The following is a 9,471-nucleotide window of genomic DNA, read 5'->3' as shown; positions in this document are numbered from 1 at the left end:
CCTCTCCACCCTGTGCTGCAGTCTCAGCCTCACCACTCCCCGCCGCCTCTCCACCCTGTGCTGCAGTCTCAGCGGTTAAGTGTGGCTGCTCTTAGTAACATACTAGAGAGACACTGTATTTTCTGTTCTTTTCCAAGACTCACTTTATTAGTGGGAGACACTTGGTGTGCTGACAGGAGTGAAAAGCTGCCTGTGTTCACAGGGATGACTCTGTGAACGACTGAGCCCCCGCTGCTGTTTCCAGTGGCTGACCCACAGCTACCTCGTGCACACAGCAGGAAAGTGGGCCTGACCTGCACCGTACTCAGGGTCACTGAGGGCTCTGGGCATCGTGTCATACCACGTCATCAAAGGCCTTCCTCTTCTTCAGTAACTCTCCACTTTACCAAGCAGAACCAGTACCAGTGCTGAGAAAGGACCCATTGAGCTCACCTCAATCCCTGTGTGTTCTTGCTGTGCCTACCCATCAAAAGCCCATCTGTGCACAGAGGACAGGGAGTCGCTCACACCCGGTGCCTTCCACTGCCTCAAGGAGGGGTGAGGCACTTCCCACCTGCTCTATTAACACACAGAGCTGCTCACACACTGTGCCTTCCACTGCCTCAAGGAGGGAAGAGGGTAGCCTACCTCCTCCATCAACACACAGAGCCAATCACACACGGTGCTTTCAAGTGCCTTAAGGAGGGACGGAGGCACTTCCCACCTGTTCCATCAACGCACAGAGCCGCTCACACACGGTGCCTTCCACTGCCTCTAGCAGCTGCTCTGTCAACACATGGATGGCAGCCTATCTGTGAAGGACCAAAACCTCAACAGAAAGTTCTGGGGAAACTGAAAGCAATGAGACTTTGGAAACTACAAATCTCCTGGCTGTCTGATGTCATTATCAATGGAGGGGGGAAAATACGAATATACAGACATACAAACAGTGAATATTAACTGTTGTTGTGAGGGGACAGCATAGCATAAACCCCATTTAAAAACAAAACAAAACAACAACAACCAAAAAAAAAAAACAAACACCCCATTAATCCCAGAAGCAGAAGTGGGCCATAAAAATTCTTAGCTTAGGAAAGGTAAAGCAATCACAAATGTGCCGGGTAAAGTTTTATGTGTCCTTGCAAAGTAAAGAATTAACTAGTGTCTACGTGACACAAAAAGAGTAAAGGCAGACAAAGCAGCCATGCCATCAGAAGTCGACCCACATGACTGATCCCCCGGCCCACCAACCACGCTTCCAATCTCCCCGCCCTGGACAGAAGCACCCGGAAAAGCCTTAAAAAAATTGCTCGGGGGGACTCAGGGCTTTTTTCTCTTGCCACCTTTCTACTGAGGGAGAGAGCCTCCATATGTGGAAAATTATTCTTCAGAGTAAAACACTCTTTGTATTTGCATACGCGAATTATTCCTTTGAGGGGCATTTCGTGGCAGAACAGTTGTTATGTGCCGTTGAGTTACTTGCGACTCATAGTGATCCTAGGAACAAGAGTCCTAAACGCCGTTCTATCCTGTGCCAACCTCGCCGTCTCAGACACATTCATTCCCACCGCTCCAGTCCAACCGATCCATCTCACCGAGGGTCTTCCTCTCCTGCACTGCCCCTCCACTCTCCCAAACATGATGTCCCTCTCCAAGGACCTCCCTGCAACATGCCCACAGTATGTCAGACGAAGCTTCAAAATCCTTGACTCCAAGGAGCATTCCGACTTCACCTTCTCCAGGACAAACCTGTTTGTTCTCCTAGCAGTCCATGGTATATTCAACACTCTTCTCCAGCACCACAGCTCAAAGGCATCAATTCTCTTTCTATCATCCCTATTCACTGTCCAACTCTCCGATGCATAGCACATAATTGCGAAGACTATAGCCTGGATCATGCGCACCTTAGTCTCCAGCCTGACACTGTTGCTCTTCAGTACTCTTGAGAGGTCCCTCACAACTGACTTTCCCAATGCAATTCATCTCTTGATTTCCTGACTGCTGTTACCAAGAGTGCTGACTGTGGAACCAAGTAAACAAAAACAGTTAACTATCTCAATCTCTTCACCATCCATACTGAGGCTGCCAATTGGCCCAGTCGTGAGAATCTGTTTCCTGACGTTGAGCCTCAATCCATATTGGAGGCTGCAGTCCTTGACCTTCTGCAGCAAGTGTTTCAGGTCCTCCTCAGTTTCAGTGAGCAAGGTTGTGTCATCTGCATAATACAGGTTGTTGATGATTCTTCCACCAATCCTGATGCCACATTCCTCCTCGTACAGCCCAGCGTCTCAGATGATCTGTTCAGCATACAGATTGAAAAGTTATGGAGACAAAATACATTCCTGATGGACCCCTTTCTTGATTTTGAACCATCCAGTGTCTCCCTACTCTGTTCTGACGACTGACTCTTGGTCCAAGTATAGGTTTCGCATCAGCACAATTAAATGTTCTGGGATTCCCATTCTTCTCAGAGTCAGCCACAGCTTGTTGTGATCCACACAGTCAAAAGCCTTTGCATAGTCAATGAAGCACAGACAGACATTCTTCTGGTATTCTCTGCTTTCTTCCAAGATCCATCTAACATTAGCTATAATATCCCTAGTACCACAACCTCTTCTAAATCCAGCCTGTACATCTGGCAGTTCTCTGTTGACATATTGTTCCAAACGTTTTTGGATAATTTTCAGCAGAATCATGCTTGCATGTGATATTAATGATATTGTTTGATAATTCCCGCACTCTGTTGGGTCACCTTTCTTTGGAATGGAAACAAATATCGATCTCTTCCAGGCAGTTGGCCAGCTGGCTGTCCTCCAGATTTCTTGGCACAACTTAGTGAGCACATCCAGGGCAGTGTCTGTCTGTTGAAATATGTCAACTGGTATGCTGTCAACTCGTGGAGCCTTGGTGTTTGCAAATTCCTTCAGAGCAACTTGAACTTCCTCCTTCATCACCATAGGCTCTTGCTCACATGTTATTTCATGAAATTCCTCTGTGCCAGCCAATTCCTTCTGATACAGTGACTCTGTGTACTCCTTCCATCTTCTCTCTTGATACTTCCTGATCATTTAACATTCTACTCAAAGTGTCCTTAAGTATTGCCACCCGTGCTTGAATGTCACTACTATCTATTTAATAATTCTTGTTGTCATAAATCTTGAGTGCCAGGAGGTACAAACACTTCAGTGTCTGGCAGCTAACGAAAGGCTGGTGGTACAGGGCATCTCGGAAGAAAGGTCTGATGCTGTGCTTCCCAGTCTATTAGAAAACAGGAAGGACGTGGGAGTTGGGGAAATTAAGGAAAGGGGATGAATAACGAACACTCTATTGGAGCAGAACTGTTCCAGGAAAGAACTGTTTAAAAGAAAGATATGATCAGGCATTGCATGTATAGCAACAGTGCAGAATAAGAGGTGCATAGCAAAGTGGACTGGGGGAGGTGGGGGGGGAGGAAATGATGCAACAATGAATATATTTTTTTAAAGTGAACTGGAGGAGTAAGGAAGAAAATGTGCAACAAAGAACTACTGGAAATCCAACTTTTCTGTATACTTTTATTACAATAAAAATTTAAAAAAAAAGATGCCAGCGCCTGGGAAGCGACGGAAAGCAGCCCATCTGGGAAGTACCTGGTTGCCAGAAGTTGTGGGCCAGAGACGGCCGAGCCGTGGCATCCGTCAGCTAGACCAAACCTCATCTGATGGTGACACTGAGCAAAGATGAGGACGGGCAGATCCACAAGCGGGCCCGTTTACAAACGCCCCCGAGGAGAGACTCAACAGGCTGCCTGACGGTGCACTGACCACTGGGCGCGGGTCAGCGGGATCTGCGCACGATGACCTTGGTGTTCAGGGAGCACCCGTGTGGCTGACTTCACTTAGAACAAGCCCTGGTGGTGTAGTCAGGGGTACGTTGTGCTGCTGACCAAAAACCACCAGTGGCCTGGAGGGAGGAAGACGGAATGCGTACAGCACAGAAGCTGATGGAACGTGGCTGTGAGCTGAAAGTGTCTCAATGGTAGTCCAGCTGAGACAGAGCTCCTGGGCCCTGTCTGAAAACACAGCTCTCAGAGGCCTTGTCTGCCCAGCTGCCCCTCCTCTCCTCCCACTTACTTCTCAGCTCACTGTAGGGCTAAACTCACCCCATCACTCTGGCCTGCTTTCCACCTGCATTTCATGGAGGCCTCAGGTGAGAAAAACAAATGCTGCCACAGACATGAGTAGGTCCAGGGGAGCCACAACTTTCCAATGGGAAGTCAACCTGCCGGTCAGCGGGGGAGCCCCACCTCAGGAGACTTGCCTCCGGAGACTCAGCTGTGTGGCACAGCACACACTCAGTTCCAAAACAGGGGCCCCACGGCTCTCCCCTCCACAATCCAGGGAGAGTTCAACCTCCAAGGAGATTGTTGATTGTGGATCTGAGTAAGATGAAATCATGGCCAGTGTTGTTGTTGTTAGGTGCCACCAAGTCAAACACGCCTCACAGCAACGCTATGAACAACAGATCTGAACCCTGGCCTGTTCTGTGCCATCCTCATCACCTCTGACCTCTCAAGCCCATTGCTGCAATCACTGTGTCAATCTACCTGGTTGAGGGTAAATTGGTCTTCCTCTCTTTCAGTGACCCTCTACCTTCCCAAGCATGACGCCCCTCTTCAAGGAATAACCTCTCTGCTGGGCTCTATGAGGAGACACGTGGCGTTAGGATTGGTGGAAGATCTATCAACAATCTGCATTATGCAGATGACATAACCCTGCTCGCTGAAACTGAGGAGGACCTCATGCACTTACTGCAGAGGGTCAAGGACTGCAGCCTTCAGTATGGACTGAGGCTCAATGTCAAGAAAACAAAGATTCTCACCATTGGACCAATTGGTAGCATCAGGATGGATGGCGCAGAGATTGAGATTGTTCACAGCTTCAGTTTGCTCGGCTCCACAGTCAACACTCTAGGCACCAGAAGCCAAGAAATCAAAAAACGTATTGTGATGGGAAAGTTTGCTGTTAGGGACTTAAAAGTACTCAAGAGCAACGGTGTCTCTCTGGAGACTAAGGTGCGCCTGATACAGGCCATGGTTTTTGCAATCACTTGTTATGCATCAGAGAGCTGGACAATGACTAGGGAGGACAGAAGGAGAATTGACGCTTTTGAGCTGTGGTGCTGGAGAAGAGTATTGAATGTACCATGGACTGCCAAGAAAACAAACAGATTCATCCTGGAGAGGGTTAAACCAGGCTGCTCCTTGGAGGCAAGGATTCTGGGGCTTCGTCTGACATACTTTGGACATGTTGTAAGGAGGGACAGGTCCTTGGAGAGGGACATCATGCTTGGTAGGGTAGAGGGACAGCACAGGAGGGGAAGACCCTCTATGAGGTGGGTTGATTCAGTGACTGGGGTCATCGGGATGGGCATGTCAGAGGCAGTGCGGTTGGTGTAGGATAGAGCAGGGTTTAGGGCTGTTGTGCATAGGGTCGCTATGAGTCGCAAACGACTCGACGGCACATAACAACAACAACATGTCCAAGGAATGTGAGAAGAAACTTCATCATCTTTGCTCCCAGGGGCACTCTAGCTGTACCTTCTCTGAGACAACACCTGTTCGTTCAATGATTTATTCATCACAAATGTCTTTTACAAGAATCACAAATGTGACTTTACACATGGACCTCACCTGATGAATGGCACAGGAATCAGACTAACTACATCTGTGGAAGGAATCATTGGAGAAGTTCAATGTTGGCAGTCAAAACTAGGCCAGGGATGGACTGTGCGTCGGGCCATCAATTAATCTTGTGTAAGTTCAAACTGAGGCTGAAGAAAATGAAAACAAGTCATGAGAACCAAAATGTGATCTTGAGTCTATTCTATCTGAATGAGGAAATCATGTTAAGAATAGGTTTGAAGCACTGAACGCCAGTGATGGGAGAGCAGATGAGTTATGGGATGACACTGAGAATATCATCCACGGAGAAAGCAAAAGGTCATTACACAGAGGATGAAGAAAAAACGGAAATGGGAATGAAAAGAGACTCTGAAAATTGCACTGGAGCATCGAGAAGCCAAAACATACAAAAGAGCCGAACAGAAGATTTGAAAGGGCAGCTGGTATAATTGAACATGCTGGAATTGGGGGAAAGCAGGGAAGAACTCACCATGCATTTCCCGAGAGAGCCATACAGGTTTATAAAAACAGCACTTGTTTACCTGTAAGGAGGTCCGAACCTACAGGCCAGGGTTCAGGTCTGCTGTCCATCAGGCCGCTCCAGGTCATGACAGCACCTCGCGACGTGAGGGACTCACCATAAATCTCATCCTGGAGCAGGACAGTGTGCAGGCCGTTCAGCACCATCGTCCTTCTTCCACTAACTACTGCTGCTTCCCGCTCCTGGGGTCAAGTGCTCTCGCGATGTAGCCGGTGCCAGGTTATCTCCAGGAGGCTGACCAAGCATACTAACACTTGTCCACCCTCTCACCAATTACGGCAGCGTGCTTCGAAGGTATTCCTAGGTGTGTACATTTCTCCAGTACCTGGGATTTAATGCTATAAACCACCCCTTTGCATACAGAGGTAACAGTACACCTAGCCTACTAGCCACTCTGACACCATAGCCACCGTGTGCAGTGTTAACCTACAGAGACCGTGTCTTTTAAAGCACACGACTGGCCCCGTCAGCCCAGAGAGCAGCTGCTTACCACTGCATCCAGGAACTCAATGCACCTCCTCAGATCGGGTTTCGTCTCGCAGAACTGCCTGAAGAGGAGTCTTCCTATCGGCTGCTTGTCACAAAGGCTGCTGTAATCCTTCTCTGCGTGAAGAAACGGGTAAGAACAAAAACGCCATTACAACCCACAAGGCACTTTTCTGAATCTGGCACTGAAACAACGGACGTCATGTGCCGTGTTTGCCGTTTTCATTTTTTTGGGGGGAAACCCCCAACAAAACACAGTATCAGTAGTTTTCTTGCTTACTAATTTACATGAGGTTATCATGAACATCACGGTACTGCAGTGGGATAGTACGTTATATGCTGGGCGCCTGGTCTAAATGGTCTACAGTTTGTCCATCAAGGGCTCCAAGGGAAAGGCGGGCACTCTCCTCCCTGGAAAGTCTGGTGTTGTTACGTGCTGTCCAGTCAACCATGACTCAGAGGGACCCTGTGAACGAAGGACCGGAACCCTGCCGGGGGACGACCTCGTCGTCTCTGACACACTGGAGTCACCGTGACAGTCACTCTGTCAAGCCAGTTCATTGAGGGTCTTCCTCTCCTCCACTGGCCCTCCCCACCTTTCCCAAGGCCTGGCCCCTTCTAACAACATGTCCAAAGGAGGGGCGGTGGGATTTCAGTGTCCTTGCCCCCAAGGAGCACGCTGGCGTCTCCTCCTGGACATGCTTGCTTGTCCTCCTGGCAGCCCTCTTGCCCTCCACCACAACCCTGTCCCCTGTCATCCTGGTTACTTGCTGAAATACAGATGATGAGAAGTGACTGAGAAGACCATGACTTCAATCAGGTGCGCCTCAGACCGCAGGCAGACAGCTCTGCTCGCCAGCACACTGGAGAGAGGTCCCTGACGCCAACACTCCCGATGAAATAGGTCATGATTTCTCGGCTGCTGATTCCAAGGTCTTGTCTGTGGATCTGGCCATCTCCATCTCCTCTCCATCTAGAGGTTCAATGGTAAGGGTCTTTGCTTTCCTGACGTTAAAATGCAACCCCTGTGGAAGGCTGTATTCCTTTATTCCTTGATCTTCTGTGGCAAGCATTTCAAGTCCTCCTAATGTTCAGTAAGCAAGGTTGTGTCATCTGCACTTGGATTCCACAATGACCACGGTGGGGGGGGAGGGGCAGAGACTACAGGCCACATGTCTGCTCTGTCCCAGCTCAGCTCCCCCTCTACCTACCCCGACGACCTGCCTACTTGACACAAACTTATGTCTGTGAAACATGCTACCTTACTTACATGGTAAAAGCTGCAGAGACTATCTACTTACTAGTAATTTTTTTTAATTTGTTATTTCTTTTCAGATGGATAGTATGTTACCATATACCTTACCTCAAACACTCATGTTGTTTTAAGGGCCAACTATACAATCACACTGTCATTGAGCAAGGGACGCAGGGCAACCCGTGACATCACAGACGCTGCACACCACAGGGGTTTCAACGGCTGTCACCTTAGGGAAAGGTTTGCAGGTGGTGCTAGAGTTTGTGCTCCCACTCTAACCCAAAGCTTGGCAAGTGAAGCCCACTTAGTGGTACTGCAGAGGAGGTCCGGGTGGTCCACGTTCATGGAGAGGACACCCTGGAACACCCTCCCCTCTGACACTGGGCACTGCCGGGGTCGGAATCTGCTGGACGTCAACTCACTGCAGACTTGCAGACACAGACTGCCAGGTCTCCCTTCTGCACCTCTGCTGTGGGGCTGAGTCGCCCACCTTCCAGTGAGACACACACACAAGCCATTAAAATCTGGTCAAAGTGTCAGGGAGGAGAGAAAACACAAACTGTATGCCTCTTGGTTAATTTAAATGTTAACGAGAAAATCTCTTGCTCTTTTACCCAGGGTTCTTGAGAAAAACACAACCATGCCCAGGCCCCTAGCGTGTCAAGTGAAAGCTGAAGAAATAAAGTCCCAGCAGCCAAGAGAGATTGCACAGTAACAGGGCGTGTTAGCAGCTCCACAGGGCTACGGACTGAGAGTCTGGGGACAGTGGGGCTCTGCATTACCGAGGCAGGAAGAGAACACACGCCTGCTTGTTTACTCCCCCCACTGCCATCAAGTTGACTCCTGCACACAGGGGCCCTGGAAGATGAACTGTCCCGCGGGGTTTCTCTCCTCATTCCAAAGCAATCTTCCTATAAAAAGAACACGAAATTCCAAGTTTTATACCTTGCTCATCTGCGTCAGCCACAAATCGAAAACAAATAGAAAGAAACCGGAAATTGGAAAAATCCAAGTCTAAACCTAGTTCTGCACCTCCAATGATTTATTCATTGCAAATACCTTTTATAAGAAACATAAAATCAGGCTATACCCATGGATCTCACCTGGTGGTATGCATAGGAATCTAATCGATGACATTTGTGGAAAGATTCGCTGGAGAAGCTCAATATCAGCAGTGAAAACCAGCCCGGGTGCTGACTATGGGACAGACCACCAACTACTCATATGCAAATTCAAGCTGAAGTTGAGGAAAATTAAGTCAAGTCCATGGGAACTAAGATTTGACCTTAAGTCTGTCCCATTTGATTTTCAAAACCATCTCAGGAACAGGTTTGAGGCCTTGAGCACCAATGAGCGTAGACCAAATGAGCTCTGGGAGGCTATCAAGAAAATCATCCATGAAGAATGCAAAAGATCATTACAAAGGCTGAAAAAGAAGAAAAGACCAAGATGGATGTCAGATGAGACTCTGAATATTGCATTAGAGCGCCAAGAAGCCAAAGCTAAAGGAAGAAATCAAGAAATCAAAGAGCTAAACAGAAAATTTCA

The 9,471-nt window shown here is 48.4% G+C and overlaps 1 protein-coding gene across 1 annotated transcript in view; it reads right to left on the bottom strand.

Moving 5' to 3' along the window:
- The window catches only part of GRK4 (G protein-coupled receptor kinase 4), an 82,513-nt gene that overhangs the window by 46,962 nt on the left and 26,080 nt on the right, over nt 1-9,471 (bottom strand). The window contains exon 3 of the mRNA XM_006893658.1: nt 6,673-6,785. Coding sequence (XP_006893720.1) covers nt 6,673-6,785 — 113 coding nt within the window. The remainder of the gene's footprint in view (nt 1-6,672; nt 6,786-9,471) is intronic.

This window comes from Elephantulus edwardii, unplaced genomic scaffold (assembly GCF_000299155.1).
Source record: "Elephantulus edwardii isolate Elephantulus edwardi_28Jun2011 unplaced genomic scaffold, EleEdw1.0 scaffold00129, whole genome shotgun sequence".
In the NCBI taxonomy this organism is placed as follows: Eukaryota; Metazoa; Chordata; class Mammalia; order Macroscelidea; family Macroscelididae; genus Elephantulus; species Elephantulus edwardii.
Note: the sequence above shows the minus strand (reverse complement) of the source record. Positions and strands in the feature narration are given on the sequence as shown.